The following is an 18,964-nucleotide window of genomic DNA, read 5'->3' as shown; positions in this document are numbered from 1 at the left end:
ATGCAGCCGAACCGTGTATTACAATGCCGTTATGTGATGACTTTCAAAGAGAAAAGCAAGCACACTCGGAATAAAGTATTATTTTATTTTTAAAAAACGTTTTCAGAGTTCACATCACATAAACTCCAAATCCCAGCATGCATTGCGGCTAAACCATCCAATCATCGAGCTGAGGATCTTGCCTACGTCTGTTTCCGGTTCCACATACACACACATCGATTTAATACATTAATGTAGCCTTTCTTTCTGCTAAAGGAGGTGTCGACCAGCTGGGGCAACAAGAAAATCGGCGTAATCGAGTGTGACTATTAAAAAATAAATCATTACGTCGGGCAAGCCCGGCGCCGTGGGAGGGCCAGGCCCTCCCATTTGACATTCCTGCCCTCCCCCAATAAACACGTTTTTTATTATTTATAAAAATAAAATAAATATATTTTATTTTTTAAATTATGAATAAACTGTGAACTTTTATGCTACGATGTATGTGATGTCAGAACAAAAAAAAAAATCGCAGGCTACGTCAAATAAATGCATGTGTCTGTTGTGATTTGTGATTCGTCGCCATGTAGACCAATCACAGCGTCACACTCTGCCGCCTATTCTGGATTTGTTTATTGTTTATTGTGCATTCTGTAGACTCCCATTTCTGTTTGAATTACAAAATGGACATCAGAAAAAAAAAAGGGCACACTGCAGCTCCTGGGCATTGTGGAAGCCGGTTTGTTTTCCCCCTCGGCGCGAACCGGATGTGACGTTTTGTGGGCGTTCCCTCGCTTGCCGACTGTATCTATCAGAGCCATATAATAGAATTCTATTATATGGCTCTGGCATGGATTAACATCGATTTAATAAATTAATGTAGCATTTGTTTATGCTAAAAGAGGTGTCGACCAGCTGGGGAAACAAGAAAATCGCTGTAATTGAGTGTGACTATTCAAAAATAAATCATTACGTCGGGGTAGCATTTGCTTGGTATTTCCGGTTATTTCTCCACTGGTTAACATGGGTTAACAATACCGTGTAGCTGTCACGTTTGAAGGGGACGAAACCGTGACATCTTCACGTCTCCCAGCATGGTAAATCGTCACATGTTCACGTCTTGCCGTGATACGGGGTTGCATATGACATAATGCCTTGAAACTTAAAATTATCAAAACTGCATTGTCTCACTGAAACAGCCCTAAAGAAACCCAATTCCTTACAAAGTATTTAATATTACAAAGTATTTCATATTATACCCTTTTGTTAAGTGTTGCATACATCAAAGTGTATCTAAAAGTATCTTGGTAGCAGAAAAGCTTTTAAAGTTGTGTGAGTTAAGCATTAAAAATACAAGATCAGGGGGTCATTAAGATCTTTTAAATTATTATTACCCTCTTCATAAAAGAGACTTCCTTATAGTTAGTAAACTAATTAAACATTAGTTAACAGTCTCACACAGCTTAAAAAGAAAACATCCTTAGTTAACACAAATCATTAAAAAAAAAAACTAAATCTAATTTAGAGAGGACAATAAAGTTTTTAGGTGACTTAGTGAGTGAAAATTAATGGCTTTTTATTTAGTTTGAGCGTATTTCTTTTTAAAACTAACTCCACCCCCCTATCTTCTGGCATAGGATAACAGCAACATCAGGGGGTGACAGGGGGAGACAGTCTCACACATCCAGACTCCATTTTTCATGAAGAGCCTCAGACAGGTGTCTGAACCTGAACCAGATACTGCATCCGTTTCTTGATTGGCGCTCCCGACGGATGGCGGTAAGTTGTCACAGGCGTCTCGCTGATTAAGTGTTTCAAATTAACCTTATGAATAGCAATAACTCAACTGCGGTGTGAATGTTTCCACTTGCACTGTTAACATAATCTATCAAAGTATCACTAAATAGCTCAAGAACGCCATTAAAACGCCAGGGTCAACATTATAGGGAATGGTCAGTCCAAAAGATTCATCTTTTAGCCACAAGGTGGCAGACCCCAATGACTGGTGATAAATGCTGGTTTCATTCTCTGTGGATACAGTAAAGATTGTCTAACCTGTGAACGTGAGACTGGTCCAAAGATAACACTGCTGTTAAAAAACAAACGAACAAGTATAGACTGGGAATAATGTGTTTTATTGTCCTTTTTCTAAAACTGTTTATAGAGTAAAGAAATAGAAAAACACCACACAAAATTCACATGTTAAAACTTAAAATGTAGAGATAGAAATGACAGTTAAAAAAAACAAAAATAAGGACATCACTACAATACAAAGACTTAACTAATTGGCCGATGTCCGCAAGTTTGCAAATTGAGTAGTTATATCCTGGTAGACAGGAAAAACAGATAAATCTAAAAGAGATAAAAAGGAAGTGATAAAGACAGGAAAGTGCTGCGGTGATCACTTCCTGAATAAAGATACAACGGCTTATCCTCCGTGGTGTTGCTGGGTTCTTAAAGCAAAGAGATGCACTACCTAGGACTAGCTGATGGGACAAGCTTATAGTAAACATGGCTTGTACCAAAGCAGGTTCATGACTATGTTCTGAGTTTTAATGGATGACCACATGTGATCATGGATGCAACATACATTACTGGCAACCGTATTCTGTACTAAAATATGATGTGTTAAAATCAATAAAAAAATGTTTTAATACAAAGACATAACAGCAGAAACCCTCCCCAGTAGCATGTCACCCTTGTCCGCTACAGCTTCCCCTCCCGTCTGATGGATCCTTCTCAGCAGCCTGGGGCCTTTGTGCTCCAATGGGGCATGGATGGAGATAACACGATTGTGTTCACGGTCCTTGTTGGACATGGTGAAGAGCAAGGATGGGAGGTTTGGGTGTGAAAAAATGTCTGACTCAAGGTTGTCCCTGCAGTGGAGGAGGTCCGGTTTTCCCCTCAGACGAGCACTCAAGCGCTAACCGCATCCTTCTCCTTCTTGTCACTGTCTTCATGCCAGGTGAGACGTTCCTCATAGAAGGCTATGACGATCTGTGGGCACTTATGATTGGCTTCCTTGGCAAGCACGAGATCCGCCTCATCAGAGTCTTTCCTGCAAGAAAAAAAATGTGTTGGAAAGTTGGATGTTATACCCCATTGTCTTAAATATATGGCAAACATTTCTCTGAGCTTATCAAAGCAAGTGTATATTAATACAAATTGTTCTTATGCAAGCCTGTACCATATTGTAAATACATACTTTTTTTGTCATTTCTAAAGATGTGAAATCCTGTCGACTCAATAAAAAAAAATTATAAAATATCCCTGTGAAAGATTTAACATTTATTTTAAGAGACATGAGTATAGCTTGAATGAAACCAGCAATACAATTTCAGTAGTTTTAAAACTCAGATTTTGTTTTAATTTTGGGTATTTAACTTTCTATTTTTGATACCGTCAAATAAATCGGCTTCTGGTAAAATGTCTTTAATAAAAGGGGTTGGGTTGTAAGTGGTAGTGCCATGTATTATTTGATTAACTTGTTTTAAAAAGTACTTGTCAAGTCATACTTTTTATAGCAAGTATCACAGATGGAGCTTTTGAGTTATATATAGAAAATATTCTATGGATTTTTTCTAGGTTTATTAAAAATAAAATGCCATGTAGTGTAAATTGTGCCTCCTTTTGAATCAGCAAACACCTTGGAATTAGCGTGACCGGGCATGAGTAACGAGGTACTACAAATATATCCATCTAGCTTATATGCAATGACATAAAATGTTATGGTGTGTCTTACTGTTTGTATATCAATGGACAGCTAGGCTATTAGTGCCGCTAATGGGTAATTTGTCAGCAGGAATCTGGCACATTGAGAGCAGCAGTTTAAAGGATCATGTAATGACAAGTCACAAACAGAAACTGTTGCAGAAACCCCGATTGTAGAACCGGGTCAACACCCAAAAACATGCTCATTTGTTAAAACCAATCTTTAATGTTCAGAGCCCCTACGATCATGCCCCGTGTGGTATATCAAACATGCAGAATACTAAAACGGATGCCAATGCTGGAGATAGAATCAGTACACATCTATCATATAAGCCCTCATCTTTCATAAAGAACGCAAATCTGTAAAAACACACAAGCCACCATGAGTCTTGATGAATGTATCAATACTAACGCAATAACCTGCAGTTAAAAATTGTGCAATAGTTCATTAATTAGTACCGATACTGTAAGAAGGACAGTAAACGAAGATTTATCTCACATTGTCAACGGCTGCAGTGGCACATTACAGCGTCATGCTCTGTTCCTACCTTTCACAATAAAAGCTGACATATACAATGAATCAATGCGTACCAAGGGGAACTTAAAATTAATCAGAGCCTTTTGTTAAGAGGCATCTCAACCAAATAGCTGACAGTACTGCTCACCATCACCTCTGCAAAGCATTAACCTTTCATAAGCAGCACTGTGTCACATTGTTACATTATAGTGAAATATTTCACTAATGTTTGTTATTGCTTCAATTCACATCGTTCCTTGCATTGACAGTCATTAGAAGCTGTTGTTCTGATTAATCAGGTTCTTGAAGAAGTATCGGTATAAGATACTTTAGACAGGTATTGCCCCGCACTAAGCAAATGCGTGTTACAACCTCCTCTACTGCGTTTCATTCAGATTAAACTATGACCAGGACAACCACTTTTACTTTGTGTGGGAACACAGTTGATAAACATCATTATTTTTTTCCTCAAAGTCTGTTTACAAATCATTTGAACTATTAACATTTTAAGTCAATGGTCATCTTAAGTCCTTAGTAATAACACCTTTTTATTGATAACAATGCTGGTTTTAGTTATAACATTTCATACACCACTGGGCCAAAACTACATTGCACATGTACCTTTTGAAATGAACATAACAAAAACCTACCACTTCATAAGAAACATTAGGTCTCCACATGAGTCAGTTGCTCCAATAATCTTCTCTGGCTCAAGTCCTCTCTCAAAGCCACGGGCAACAAGGATGTCATCCTGAAAGACAACACAGCAGGTAAAAGGTTTTTATAAAATACATGACAAGCTAGAGTACATTACATTCATTAGACTGTAGACCACTTAAGGGTTCCACGATTCTTTCAATCCCTGACTTTATTTTTAGCTCATGATTTGATTAAAACATGTTTGAGCCATAGGATCAACAGATAAGTGTCTTTATGCTCCATCTATGGTATCAATAACTGATATATCCACTATGATTTTGGGAAGGGCCACACCAAGGCTAAATGGTCCAATTTAAATAACTTGAAAACTAAAAATGTAAACGAGCCACTAGATAATTATGGAGGAATTAAACTAAGTGTTAAGAGAGAGTTGTGTGAAAATGTACAGCATACACTGCTATGTTTTCATCTTATCAATGACAAAGCCCTTGTTGCAGCACACAAAGCCGGCAAATGGTCTGAATTTCTCACATGCAAATTATCTCTACAGAAACTGAACACTACCCCATAGATGTCAAACTTTCAGTGTTAATGCAAACAATTAGTCGCCACATTACATACCTCCTTCGTCTTTTTGGGCTTGCTTCCCCCCTCCTCATCGTCATCAGAGCTTCTCTTCTTTGAGCTACTGGAGTCTTTGGAACGTCCCAAGGGGGATGTTGTGACTGATTTGTTTGTCGAAGTGCTGGATGACGAGCTTCCACCACTGCTGCCTTTCTTGTAGGTCTTCATGAATTCTGAAATGAGCTCAGGGCAGCCCAGGTTCTTCTCGGGCTCCCAGGTGTTGTGCTTTCTGAGGAAAAAAACAAACAGTTCTGCAAGTCAGTACCAGTACAATTTTTTAATCTACAGCACTGATCAGAAATGAACAATATAAGAATATCAAAATGTATCTGAGATTTCCATAATTTTGTAAAGAACCTTCATTAGCATTAGTCTTTAGGGCAGCATTAATGAGCACAGAATATAAGTGTTTGTGAATGTTGTATCTGACTCGAGAGGCAGTGAATGGCTCTTAACCTATTTTGTTTCTAGGTGAATCCCTCCACCATTGGTTCCCAGAAATATCACAACAACTGTAACGTTTTTTAAGATGTAAAGTTACTGGATACCAACCTGCCAGGAAAAATACTTACTCTGAATATCCTTTCCATTTCAGGAAGAATTCAACCCTGCCTTTCACCACCCTCCTGTCCAGCACCTTCTCCACAACATACTCTTCCTCATCAGAGGACGAGTCGTCGTCTTCGCGAGTCTTTTTGCCCATAGCAAAGTTTGTTTCTGAATGCTACGCTGTCGCAGGCCAGTGGCAACTCCCTGTATAGGAAAACGACAAAAAAACTAAAGTTAAAGAGAACATGGGTTTCCTAGCCGATACATTCCGTTTGTTCAACGTAAAGCACAAAGCAGGCACTAGCTAGTTAGCAACGAAAGGCATCATTTCATTGTCGTTTCAATCTGCAACGGGCATGTTTACTGAACCAATTTGCTAGCTAATGACCTCTTGGTAAATGTACAATTGCTTAATATGTTAGATACATTTAACATAAATTGTAATATGTACACATAGGAATTAAAATATGATGTGTTAGCCAACGACTAGCCTCGGCTAACCAATGGGAATTAAAGGCAAGCTTGCTTATGCAGTAACGTTAGCCTACAGGCTATCGCTTCAACAAGCTAACACTAGCTTAGGTTGATATAAAATCATAAATGCATAACGATGCATGAACCAGCATGCAGCAGTTCGATGTGTAAACACCTTCTTACCTTTGGCTGTGTAGACTGGTGGTGTTGAGCCGTTTAATTTGGCGATATCGTGTCTTTTGTGTATCTTCGTCTGAGAGGCCAACGCTGGTGCTACTTTAGCATGTAGCCTGGATCGCATCAATGAGGCTGTGCTTGTCTGTGCGTAGAAAAGCGCGCGTTAAGGCGCACAATGAACGTACCCGCCCCTTGGTCAGCTGATGATGACCTATATTTGTCAATCGAAAATAATGCTACCAGGATAAGAACTACATTTATTTTTAAGGAATATTTATTGTAAAACATGTGCATTGTGTGTCTCGTTAGAAAACACGAGATTTCTAGGTGAAAAGCAGAGTGGGGTTGTGTGGAATCACTGATAAACACAGTCTACCTCCACCCACAAATCTGAGACTTATTTAGGATTGGAGATCATTTAAAATGTGCTGCTTTTCTGTGCATTCCCTTATTCGTTCACACACTTGTTTGTGTGTAAATTATTACACAGCATCACGCACAAATGCAATATCTTATCATGTCACTTTCACGTATTCCTTCATGCATATAACATCCATTTTGTATCACCGTCGTGATGGGGAATGCACCGCCTACTGTCATCTAATTCGTCGTGCTGGTGATTGATGTAATTTGGACCAATCGAGAATCAACACATGGTGACGACAGACTGCCGCGGAAAGTCCTGGCCAATGTGTGTGTGTGGAAGAGGAGTGTCCTTTGCTATTTAGTCTACCTTTGAGAACACTGTTGTACTCTGAGTCTCTTCTGTTCTGACTCTCACTCAGCACAGCTCACTCCTCCCTCGTCTGTCCACAAGGAGTCTTTAAGTATCACCTGCTGCAACAATGTCGAAAGATGTGAGTATTATACTATGGATGGCGTTTACTGTACGCTGAAACGTAAAATATTTGTATTTGTTTAGATAGGCCTATTGCTATTCTCAGCGCAGAATGCGTGTCTTATCAGCCACTGCAGCTATGCTTTGTAAAGCCGCCATTTTATAGCAGCTGGGCCTCGTGGTCTTTGTTCCTACGTGCATCTATGTTTGAATTTCCGGAATCTCACTAAACGCTTGGCTTCAGTAATATTGTATAAAAAGCTAACTCATTACATTTACAAATGTGTATTCTTATGCATGCAATCGGAGGTAGAGTAATCAAAATAACCAGATCGCTTCCCTAATGGCGGCGATGGCTCCCTTCTCAACCCTGTCCGGTTTTTAAAAAAAAACGTGACGCAGAATTAAGAAACTATTCATCCATTGGTAATCCTATGAGCGATATATTGTGTATGTTCATTTAATTGCACACAATGCTCATTCTGACTGTAGGTGATTGTACGATGAAGCTATTATCTGTGTCTATTGTGTAGGTACCACGCGAGCCAGAGCAGCTTCGCAAGCTGTTCATTGGAGGTCTGAGCTTCGAGACTACAGATGAAAGCCTGAGGGCTCATTTTGAGCAATGGGGGAGCCTTACAGACTGTGTGGTAAGGTTTCTCTTTAACCCCTTGGTATTATTTACTTAGTTTTTGTGTAACTAGAAATCATGCATATTTTGTGCAATACAGGGAATAATTGAAGTTGCTTTCTCTAGGTCATGAGGGACCCCAATTCCAAAAGGTCCAGGGGCTTTGGCTTTGTTACATACTCCTCCGTTGATGAGGTTGATGCTGCAATGACTGCCCGACCCCACAAGGTTGATGGAAGAGTGGTTGAACCCAAACGGGCTGTTTCCAGAGAGGTATATTGGCATTAAAATATGTATTTAAACCTGCCATGAGTATTTTACAACAGAGATCCATGTTTAATTACAATTCCACATTTCTTTCATCACAGGACTCAAACCGACCAGGAGCCCATGTGACGGTAAAAAAGATATTTGTTGGTGGCATCAAAGAAGACACAGAGGAGTCCCACCTGAGAGATTACTTTTCTCAGTTTGGCAAAATCGAGGTCATTGATATCATGACCGACCGTAACTCTGGAAAGAAGAGGGGCTTTGCCTTTGTGACGTTTGATGATCATGATTCAGTTGACAGGATTGTTAGTAAGTACAAGGTTTTCTGCCACATATTTATAGTCTCTTACCGAATGGTTTTGAGCAGCTACTTACTTTCCCTTCCACCCTACAGTCCAAAAATACCACACTATCAACTCTCACAACTGTGAAGTGAGGAAGGCTCTCACGAGGCAAGAGATGCAGACAGCAGGAATGGGTATGAGAGTACTTTTTTTTTTAAGAATGGATTTAAGCCAGATTAATCAACTATCTTGTTTAAATGCTGGCACTGTTGATGCACTGAGATAATGTTGTGGTTTGGTTTAGGTCGCAGCAGCAGTGGAGGAGGCGGAGGTGGAAGGCCCTATGACTATGACAGAGGCTTCAGCCCGAGTAAGACTTTTAAAATGATAATACTCCATAATGGGATTCATGTAAATGGACTCAAAAATATTAGTGTATTATGTTTTTAAACCTGACTGTTACCCTAGGTGGTAGGGGTCGCTATGGTGATGGTCCTTACAATTCCAACGGTGGTGGTGGTGCCAACGATGGTGGTGGCGGCGGCGGCGGCAGTGGGGGTGGTAAGTGGCAGTTGACTCAGCATATTCTTAAGCAATTGATGGTTTTAAAGCTTGGCTGTGCTGAAATTATTTTTTATTTTTAGGATATGGAGGTGGGCCAGGCGGATACAACAATGGTGGAAACCGAGGGTATAACCAAGGAGGTTACAACCAGGGTGGTGGTGGTGGTAGTAGTGGTGGAGGAGGAGGAGGAGGAGGCGGTGGTAGTGGAGGTGGTGGCTATGGAGGAAATGGTTATGAGAGCAATGGCTATGGTAAGTGTTAACTAGACAGTATTACATTTGACATATGTTCTGTCTTCAACATGTGTGTAACTGAATATTTGTTTTCCCTATAGGTAACTGTGGTGGTGGTGGTGGTAGTAGCGGAGGTGGAGGTGGTGGTGGAAATAATTACAACAATATGGGCAACTACGACTCCCAGGCCTCCAACTTTGGCCCAATGAAAAACAACTTTAGTGGTGGTGGCGGTGGTGGCGGCAGTGTTGGAGGAGGAGGAGGAGGAGGAGGAGGAAGGAGCTTTGGCGGTAAGATAAAGAAAAGCAGATGGGAGGATGTATAATTGTTGGTCATAGTTTCTGTAGTCTTAAGTTATCCGTTTTCTCTGCAGGTGGCTATGGAGGTGGCTCAAACAACAACGGTGGTGGATATGGTCGTTCGGCACGATTCTGAATGTGAAGTGGTAGGTACTTGACAACATGCATGCACTATTCATTTTGTAACATAAAACCAGAGTTTGTAGTGGCAGGGACTTGTTAAGTTTGGATAAACAGTAACAAAATAAATAAATAAAAAATCACTCTGGATCTCAGGTTCTACAAAGTCAGTGCACAGTTAACAATGTTGTTCCGTATTGTTCAACAGGACTGAGTACTTAGGAGAGGAGAGGAGAGCAAGGAGAGGAGAGCGAGAGAAGTGACAGGGCAGCTGCAGGTTTACGTCCTAAATCTGCTCAGCCAAACAATTGTGGCAGGTTACTGCTGCTGCAAGAAGAGATGTACAGTAGATAAATCATGGAGGGTCTTCACTTATACGTTTTTGTGTTTTTATTTTTTAATCGAAATGTGTATCTGGAAAGAAAGCATTCCAATGAGATTTTATGTAGATTTCTTTTTCTTTGAGTCTGGTTTTATTTGTATCTGCATCAAATCAAGCTGAAATAAAGCATCTTTCAGTTTTTTACAAAGTGTTGTTAGCCTCTTCAGTGGTCTGGGAAAGGGAGGGTTGACTATTACTGTACACTGTGGGATGAGGGACATCATTTGCATATGTGAGGAGCCAAGAAATATCCATGTGATGTGAGAAGACCTGCAATAGTAACTACATACACCATAAGTCAATGTGAAGGGAACATCTACAATTGTGGTTGAGGAATGAGAGGTGGTGCACAAAATACTTCGTCATAAAGAGCCCATCACCTGGTACAGACTACCCTGAGTTCTGCAAAGATCAACTGGAGGATGCTAGCTTACATGCAAAGTCTTTGAGGCTAGTCATGGAAGCCAGCTGAGGGAGAGAAGTAGCAAAACCATCGCCAGGATCATTGAAGCAGGGGAGAGTGAGAACAGAAGCCTGAGGCTAGCATGCAGCAGCTACCAAAAGGCATAAGTGCTGTCTGTAGGTAAGACCAGACTTCTCAACTACTGATAGTATGTATTGCTATTGTGTAGCTGGTAGTAAGTTACGTAGCCCAGTAATGACAATATATTTGTGCAAAAAAAACTTTATTATGACTTCACCAATAACGCCTTCTAGTTGTGCAAAGAGGCCGTACAAATATGCATGCTGTGAACAACATTTAATAATTTGTTTTCTTTGGTTGCCAGATTGTTATACTTAATTGGTATTTCTGCTTTATAGGAAACTCAACATGGTGTCCAAAACCCGATTCCATTTCTGTGACAATGGCTCAATTCAGGTACAAATCGGTCATTCATCAGAATCTTGCACAATTTTGAACGCTTGTATATTTATCTTTGATTTGTTCTTCACAGGCTTCCTGAATAATCATGCTGGAGACTTGTTTTTTTTACACTGAAGACTGCTGTGCAGTGTTTTTAAATAAAGTATTTTTATAAGACACCTGTGTTGTTTCAGTCATATGTAAGAGCATGAAGTGTACAGTGATGCATATATGGCATGTTTTGTATGAACTTTTTTGTGGCCTCCAATCAGTTTGTATACTTTAAGTCTGCACAATATTATACTGTAAGGGTATTAACAAAATATTCAATCCCCAGTGTCTCAGCATTGCTCTCCTTGCTGCATGTTGGTGTGAGGTACCAGATACATTTTTCCATCAGGTGTCTGTTGTAGGGCGTAGTCATCTACTGAGTATGGTTGTCCATTTTCGTCTCTCAAGTGAGAAAACACCTCTGAATAAAGGTCTGTAAGGCGACATTTAATAAAAGCCAAGCTCCGCTGGAACTCGTGCCTCTCCTGTGCCAGGCGCTCTCTCTGACCATGCAGCTGGTTCAGTTCTCTTTCAAGGTGAATTATGCTCTGAAGCTTCCTTTTCCTGCAGTTCTGAGCTGCTACCTTGTTCTTCCCCCTTCGTCTAATATCTCTGACAAGTGCTAGTTGACTTTCTGTGAGGGTATAATGTGTTAGGAGCTCATTGAAGTCATCCACGGGTAGATTGATGATCTTCGCCATGGGGAAGGGGATCTTTAAGGACATAGCCCGCCGCTCATCTCTGCTCAGTGGTGCAGGAGCGGAGATACTTCCCTGTGATTTTCTGTACATGTTATGTTGGGAGCTCCCTCTGCTGGACACTCCAGAGTCTATATACAGATCATTCAGTGCAGAGGCCTCTCCCTGCTGTTTTACTGGCTGTGGAATTGGAGCATTACCTTGTGTATGTGAGAGAGGGGGTTGGGTTGAGAAATAAGACTGATCACCTGATTGTAAATATGAGTGAGATTGGTTCTGGTAGTCCATTGGGTAATGGATGTGTGCTCTTCTGGCATGTTCAGCCACACTGTCTGCTTCAACATCACTATATGTCATCCCTATGTCAACACTCTGGTAACCTGATGCACCCCCAACGGGATTATCTGGGGAAGCCAAAGGTGGACTAGAGCCCAGAGACAGACCTGAGTCCGACTCAAGATCATCAGCTGAGCAGGCCTGCAAACTTTGTCCATGTGTAGTCCAAAGCATGTGCCGACGGAGATCCCGAGAGAGAGAAGTGTTTGCCCTCCTGTGCCCTTGACTGCTACCTGACATGTTCATTGGTTCTCTAAGAGCCATGTGCGAGGTCTGTGTGTAGGAAGAGATGGGGATCATTCTTTGATTGTGCGGAGGTTCAGGTCCATACATTGCCTCTGAATGGCTTCCGAGACGATGACAGGAGGGCACCTCTTCAGAATAACATCCATCATAAGTGTCAGCAGGGCCGAGCTCACAAGCAGCAGGAGGCGGCTCCAAATGGGACTGGGCCATCCCATATCCTCCCATAGGGACCGTGGGCTCCATAGTTTGGTACTGTGTTGTTTCATAGGAGTCTTCACTGGGTGCTTGAAACTCCTGGAAAAAAATAAATAATCAGCTTTATTGGTTATGACTTGGCAATTACAAATTAATTAGCATATGACACAGTAACAGCATAAAATGATCAAAGGCAATTATAAGGAATTTTAAAAATCAATAATGCAACACAATTTTTTGCATTTTATCTGGCTCAATATAGAGCACAGTTTGCCCCCACTTCAGCATGCCACCCATAGCCTATGAAGGCTTCATAGATGTGATCCGATTTCACCTGGAAACAGATGGCTATTGTACGGTGCAGGGGGCCACTAGGAACATACAGCACTTGCCCCCTCTCACAATCTCTTCATCCTACCATCACTCAAATGGGCCATTGTTGCTTTCCCCAGCTGAGAGTATTCGTTTTTCAACAGTTAGCACCACATGAAAAGTGGAAAATATGTATTTATTCCAATAGAATTAAATACATATTTTGTTAAGTAATTATTCATTAGTGAGCCACAACTGTTGTGTTTCAATCTTTTCTTTGAACATGAAACTGAGAATAACACATTATATTAATGGATAAATACCTTCTTATCTGCTGAGACTTTTGGATTTTGAAAACAATCAAAAATTATTATGATCCAAAGTGTCCTCATTTGCACATGGACCCCTTTTCTAACTCAGCATGGGGTATTGTGATAAGGTTAAATATTTGGAACATCTGGGATAAAAAAAAAAACATAATGTAAAAAATAATAATTCTACCTGCATTTCTGTGATGGCCATCAGTTCCTGCCAAGCCACATCCATCTCTGTGTCCTGAGGAGCTCCATGAGACCTGGCTCCAGGGAAATTAGCTGACATGGACACTCCCCCACACAGCCTGCCTGGAGTAGCTAATACCTTGTAATAGAAAATAATATTGATTACTGTGTCTATTTTAGGATTTATTATGTGTTGTGGTGTTCCTCTTAAACAAACCTACCTCACAGGTTCTCCTCAGAGGGAGAACATAGTTGGCTGTTGAACACATTCAGGACAGACTCTAGCTGCTATAGATTAACCTGGTGAGGACAGAACAACAAGTTTAATTTCTGATACAAGTAGCCTATTTTAATAGAAGAAAGAAAGAAAGAAAAAACCCTTCTGCATATCGTTTAAAACCGTTACCACACTTTTTTTTTAAACATACGGTAAATAACATATATGTAGATTTTGTCAGTGCTTCACATAAATGACTGTTTGGTTGTTTTGTAGGTTTTTCGGAGCACACACAGGTTCAGTTTAGTTAATTTAACTCCTCCCAACAGCTGTCCTGGCTGCAGCTATGCAGACTCCTGATAAGGCAATCTGCGGGAAAACAGCGCTCTCTACAAGACACACTGGGGCCTGATGGCTGCTTTGGAAAACTGTGGTGTCTGAAAACATGTCTGCAGACTTCTTTAAACTCTTTTGGTAAAGCTTGACAGTAGCTGTTATTTTAAACTTCAACTTCCATTTGAGTATAATAAAAGTATTTAAGGTTTTCAGCACATAAATAAACAGAGACTTAAACACCAACAGAGATGGTAACACTGTATTGAATAGATCCACTTGTCCAATGAACACCGTACTGTACATTTATATTCATACTCACACATATAAATGGCTTACAATGACTTGTACATCACCCATATACATGAAAAAACCTACAGATAAGTTATTGTTTTATCTATTATTTAGTGTTTTACCCGAATATGCCTGTTTTTTATTTTAACCTGAACTAAAAAACCCATTCAAGGATGGGTCAAATGAGCTTCATGCACATCTTTTTCGTTGTCTAGAACAAACATTTAATTCTCGAAGTTAACAGTCGAAAAGTCACTTAAGTAACTTGCCTATGTCATTCCAAATAACATGCTGATTCTTTAAATATATTTGAACTAATAGAAGTATTCCCATCAATAAATACAAAATGTACTCATCAAGTCCCGGGCTCAAGCTCAACTGACATAAATTCAAATACTACTTCTCGGTTTTGAAACAGCCGAGGGTGTGGTTGAAGGTACCTTTATAGTTACAATTATCTGACATTTAAAAGGGATAAAACGTTTTTTTAGAAAGCAATCAATGTCAGGTTAATTGGAGTGGTGTATCAAACAACAGGTGGTTCCATTCTGAGGTGTGCCGATTTACAGACTTGGTCCAATTCAATTTTGAAGAGACTTCAATGGTCTGGATCAATAACATTGTAATAATATAAAAAATATATAGATCCAGACATGTATACCAAATGTGGTACATTACAGTACATATTCAGGTATTTTTCATATTTATTTTTTAATTCAAAATATAGAATCTTATTTCCTTCTACCAATCTTCAACACAAACTATTTGCAATATTGCTTATTATTTCAGAGGAACTAGTGTTTAAGGCAATGTGATATAATTTACAATATTATAAATATCTTTTAATGTTTAGACATTTTGTGACATTGTTATATTTTAAATCCTGCATTGTGTTTGTGTTATGTTTCTAAAAGCTGTTTCTTTCTCATAATTCACAGTCAAAACTCAAACTTGTACCAGTCCAGTCAGTATAAGAAGTACGTTTATTACACAGTGAGACAAAACATACCATTGATACAATCTATTTTGTGGAAATACATTTAACTGTGTCATTACATTAACTGTATCTTTTACAACTTAAATGCTCAGAAGCGTGAGCAACAATGTAATTACATTGTTTAGTAGCTCACGTTGTTATATGATGATATGTAATGAAACATTATCCGACACCTATTTTAATATATGGAAACAAAGTTTTACTTTTGAGTTGAAATAATGTAACCTTTAAGCTAGCTTTGCCTAATAAAAAGAAGAGATCTTAGAAAATAAGAAAAAGTTAGATGAGTATGAACATACCTTAGCAACATTCTCTGGTTCTTCAACAGGTGATGAGTCAAAAATAACTTCAGATGTGAAGCACAATCCTGGTGTTAAGAAGGGGAAAAAAATGAGTAAAAGGAGAAACTGTTCTTTTTTTCACATATGTCGTGATGTTGCTGACTTTTAACAGATCACAAGACGTAAAACACACGAGGCCTCTTGCTCTATCTCTTATTCAACTGTCTGTCTCTCTCTGTTCAGCTGCACTTACAGCCACCGGCATAAATGGGATGGCTCTATGCAGACAAAACGCAATCTTCCTGTAAAGCACCCACACCACAATTTTTTGCACTCTTGTATCCTTAATAGCACACTTGCACCCCAACCTCCAAATTTCCCTTTAGCCCACATGACAAACCACAAACCAACAGTCTGGCATACACCACGACAATCATTCTGTCAGTCCACACTGAGGTAGGTAGATGTTTACAAAAACAAACAAAAAGCTGTAAGCAATTTTAATTCTAATTATATTATGACAATACACACACAACAATTACGTTAAACGCCCTAAAAGTGAGTGAAACTAGCAGGATTGTTGTCCCTGTCGTGGCCAAACCGTACAAGAACTGTGTCCTTTCAAATCCTCCAAAACGAAAGGTTGAGGAGTGTGATGTGGAGCACCTGGAGCCGGCATTGCACTGAGGGCCTTGTTCGAGCAGGGGTGGGTTTGAGGCAGGATTGAGACTTAGTTTAGCAGAGATGGAATGTACACCCTCCGACAGGTAAGAAAGACTACATTGTTCCCCTATCTGGCAGAGCAACCGCCAAGGGAGAGAGAGGAGCAGGGGGAGAATGGAGGGGAGCGTGTCTTACATAGCAAGTGACCATTAAAATCCCTCACAGAAAAATCCCCTCATTGCCCTGATCTGAAAAACTGTGAGCAGAGAACTCACAAAGACTATGTGTTATGGAGAACTGCTCTATTGTGCAACAGCTTTCACACAAACTGATAGTCGAAATGTTGCTTTTTTATTGTTTCATAAAACAATTTGTCGATAGAAAGCAGTCTGTCCCACAGTGATGATTTTGGAAGTTATCGGCATCACATCAAATATTCAAGATATTTCATGCACTGTAAAAGACCCCCTACTGTATACATTGTGACAACATAGTGGATAGATTTCATTTTTTAAAAGCGATTGTTGATTAAATACATGTATGTTGATTCAGCGTCTCTGTTGCTTTAACATAATGCTGCATACAAGGAACCGAACTCCATTTTCTACAAAACTAAAGAAGCAAAGATAACGGCAGTGTGCAACAAAGGCAAGTAGTACATTCAGATTTGCTTCAAACAACACAGAATTGCTTTTTTATCAGAAATACAAAGCTGATAAAAACACATATGTCATCTTTAATAAACACACTTATGAAGTTCACTTAATGTGATTTACAGCATTATTCAACTTAATAATACAAATATAAATATTATACGATGGCCTTTTGAGACACTTACAGTGATAATTCACATACATATTTTTACTTTTTTTAAATGATCTAACAACACATAAGATGAAAAGATAAATATGTTTCAGTACATTTATTCTGAACACTGACCAAAGCTTGACTTTTTTATTGTGAAATAATTATACATTTTAGGACTTGCAATAAACAAAACCGGAGTTACAGTAAGGCTTTCAGTAAGGCACTGTATATTAAAAAACCATGAGAACATGGAAGGTTTTGTCCGGCCCATTACAATATCACATCCCACAGACATAAATCTCAATGTTTTCTTTGTCATTGTTCTAAGATGGAAAAAGTAGGTGGCTGACATAGTCAAGAAAGGTGAATGTCTACCAGGAATCAAAGAAGGGACTTCCCAACCCAAGTTCCTAGCACCCAGCCCCTGACTCAACCACTGCCACAGCATGCCAAGAGCACCCTGTTATTACTGCGACCACAATGGTTTTGAATCTGGACACAGTTCCCAGTTCAACGCCCACTTTCCCTGTTTGTGTTTGTTTGCTTCAATTCGTCTTTGACATCTCTGCTTTCCAGCTTGCCTGAACCTCTCCACATTGTCAGACTTGTTCTTGCTGTAAACCCCCTTTGAATTATGTTTATAATCATTGAGTTTTATTAAGTCTATGTTATGCCAAAGTAATGGTTAATTATGTTCGTCCTTTAAGTTGTTCCCTGCCTCCTCTGTGTGTCCTGGTGTTTCTGTGGCAGTTCATTTGTTAAGCCCGAAGGTCCCCGCCGGCGGGTACTTCAGTTTTTTTTTCACGACACTGTGTCTCAGGGGATCTTAATATTTAAGAACCTATTAATGTGTTATACCAGATTAACGCGAATAATCTCAGCTAACTGACGATACAAACCATTTTTACCAAAACAAAACACAAGTCTCATAAGAAGCATCTAAATGACCCGACCGAAAAATGCTAACCTATTACTGCACCGATAATCACTCCTAGCTCCCTTATTACTTATCCTAGGTGCACATCCAACACATCGTTTATGATCGCAAGGAGACACAGAATCTCAACACTGAAAGATACAAACTCGCGAAGTTATCAACAAAAACGTACATCAAAACAAGTGGCGCTAGGTAGCCCACAACGCTAACATGTCTTACCTTGGTTTTGTCTGGTCTAAACTGGTCTTCAATGGCATTAAAACGATAAAAACGATGGTGTAGTTAGTCCATAGGTTAATCCAATGTGTCTGTGTCCCCTTTGAAATGTTCTGATAATCCATAAGCAATAACACAGCTTTTCCGTTGCTTGATATCAGAGCAGCGATATGTCTCCCCTCTAAGGCAAGCTAGCATGCGCAGAGAGGCCACCATTTCTTGTCTATGGGACGATTTCCCTTAAATTCTATTGGCTCTAACGGTCAGAAAGAGATGTCACATGTCAAAATCGAACAAGGGGGGCCAGAGATAAGGAAAATCCACCCAAATGGCCCTAGAAGAGGTCAAATATCACTTGTTTTGCATCAATCTTGATACAGGGTACTTATTATATGTTGTAATTTGGATTCCTAAAGCTTTTAGTCTACTAACCCATCATCCAAGGTTAGTTTTTTCACAATAAGTACAACATATTTTTTGGACGGACACTATAATTTACATAATTTACCATGTTCAATCTGAATTTTCTTTAAAATAAAAAACATCTATATTGATTCTGACTTTTCTACATCCAACTCACAGGTTTATCATTACTTTGAGAGAAAAGATTATTAATTTAACCCTTTTAGAAGGGAAGATATGGTCATTTGTTCTGGGAATGTCATTTTCGAGCCTGAGACCTGAAAAACAGGCTCAGGGCCTAG

At 39.5% G+C, this 18,964-nt stretch overlaps 3 protein-coding genes across 8 annotated transcripts; 1 reads left to right on the top strand and 2 right to left on the bottom strand.

Moving 5' to 3' along the window:
- Nucleotides 1–2,095: 2,095 nt before the first annotated feature.
- cbx5 (chromobox homolog 5 (HP1 alpha homolog, Drosophila)) lies at nucleotides 2,096–6,945 on the bottom strand. The gene is made up of 5 exons (XM_034208963.1): nucleotides 6,698–6,945; nucleotides 6,064–6,244; nucleotides 5,489–5,720; nucleotides 4,858–4,958; nucleotides 2,096–3,037 (listed from the first exon to the last, which is right to left on the bottom strand). The coding sequence occupies exons 2-5, from the start codon at nucleotides 6,192–6,194 to the stop codon at nucleotides 2,896–2,898; spliced, it is 606 nt and encodes a 201-aa protein (XP_034064854.1). The 5' UTR covers nucleotides 6,195–6,244; nucleotides 6,698–6,945; the 3' UTR covers nucleotides 2,096–2,895.
- A 387-nt stretch (nucleotides 6,946–7,332) lies between these two features.
- On the top strand, nucleotides 7,333–11,356 carry LOC117541774 (heterogeneous nuclear ribonucleoprotein A1-like). 3 transcript variants are annotated; one of them, XR_004568345.1, is made up of 12 exons: nucleotides 7,333–7,548; nucleotides 8,063–8,179; nucleotides 8,287–8,433; nucleotides 8,529–8,739; nucleotides 8,825–8,908; nucleotides 9,019–9,084; nucleotides 9,183–9,275; nucleotides 9,359–9,529; nucleotides 9,613–9,801; nucleotides 9,885–9,956; nucleotides 11,135–11,192; nucleotides 11,269–11,356. XR_004568345.1 is itself a non-coding variant. In XM_034208959.1 (11 exons), the coding sequence occupies exons 1-10, from the start codon at nucleotides 7,537–7,539 to the stop codon at nucleotides 9,944–9,946; spliced, it is 1,152 nt and encodes a 383-aa protein (XP_034064850.1). In that variant the 5' UTR covers nucleotides 7,333–7,536; the 3' UTR covers nucleotides 9,947–9,956; nucleotides 11,135–11,354. The 3 variants fall into 3 exon arrangements, 1 of the variants encoding a protein (XP_034064850.1); XR_004568344.1 differs by having other exon boundaries at nucleotides 10,139–11,192; nucleotides 11,269–11,354; XM_034208959.1 differs by having other exon boundaries at nucleotides 11,135–11,354.
- nfe2 (nuclear factor, erythroid 2) lies at nucleotides 10,982–18,307 on the bottom strand. Of its 4 annotated transcripts, none has more exons than XM_034208956.1 (5): nucleotides 18,264–18,307; nucleotides 15,656–15,723; nucleotides 13,737–13,815; nucleotides 13,517–13,654; nucleotides 10,982–12,802 (listed from the first exon to the last, which is right to left on the bottom strand). In XM_034208956.1, exons 3-5 carry the CDS (start codon nucleotides 13,782–13,784, stop codon nucleotides 11,519–11,521), a joined length of 1,470 nt encoding a protein of 489 aa, XP_034064847.1. In that variant the 5' UTR covers nucleotides 13,785–13,815; nucleotides 15,656–15,723; nucleotides 18,264–18,307; the 3' UTR covers nucleotides 10,982–11,518. The 4 variants fall into 4 exon arrangements, with proteins under 4 accessions (XP_034064847.1, XP_034064846.1, XP_034064848.1 ...); XM_034208955.1 differs by lacking the exon at nucleotides 18,264–18,307 and adding an exon at nucleotides 16,244–16,426; XM_034208957.1 differs by lacking the exon at nucleotides 18,264–18,307 and having other exon boundaries at nucleotides 13,517–13,647; nucleotides 15,656–15,875.
- Nucleotides 18,308–18,964: the final 657 nt, after the last annotated feature.

This window comes from Gymnodraco acuticeps, unplaced genomic scaffold, assembly GCF_902827175.1.
Source record: "Gymnodraco acuticeps unplaced genomic scaffold, fGymAcu1.1, whole genome shotgun sequence".
NCBI lineage: Eukaryota > Metazoa > Chordata > Actinopteri > Perciformes > Bathydraconidae > Gymnodraco > Gymnodraco acuticeps.
This window is presented reverse-complemented; position numbering and strand designations above follow the sequence as displayed.

Coding starts and splice junctions, on each gene's coding strand:
- cbx5 (XM_034208963.1), bottom strand. CDS start 6,194: ATGGGCAAAAAGACTCGCGAAGACGACGACTCGTCCTCTGATGAGGAA. Junction 5,721..6,063: donor AAATGGAAAGGATATTCAGA/GTAAGTATTTTT, acceptor TTTTTTCCTCAG/AAAGCACAACACCTGGGAGC. Junction 4,959..5,488: donor AGCCCAAAAAGACGAAGGAG/GTATGTAATGTG, acceptor GTTGTCTTTCAG/GATGACATCCTTGTTGCCCG.
- LOC117541774 (XM_034208959.1), top strand. Junction 8,180..8,286: donor GGAGCCTTACAGACTGTGTG/GTAAGGTTTCTC, acceptor TGCTTTCTCTAG/GTCATGAGGGACCCCAATTC. Junction 8,909..9,018: donor GATGCAGACAGCAGGAATGG/GTATGAGAGTAC, acceptor GGTTTGGTTTAG/GTCGCAGCAGCAGTGGAGGA.
- nfe2 (XM_034208956.1), bottom strand. CDS start 13,784: ATGTGTTCAACAGCCAACTATGTTCTCCCTCTGAGGAGAACCTGTGAG. Junction 13,655..13,736: donor CTCTGAGGAGAACCTGTGAG/GTAGGTTTGTTT, acceptor TTCTATTACAAG/GTATTAGCTACTCCAGGCAG. Junction 12,803..13,516: donor TGGCCATCACAGAAATGCAG/GTAGAATTATTA, acceptor ATTTTTTTCCAG/GAGTTTCAAGCACCCAGTGA.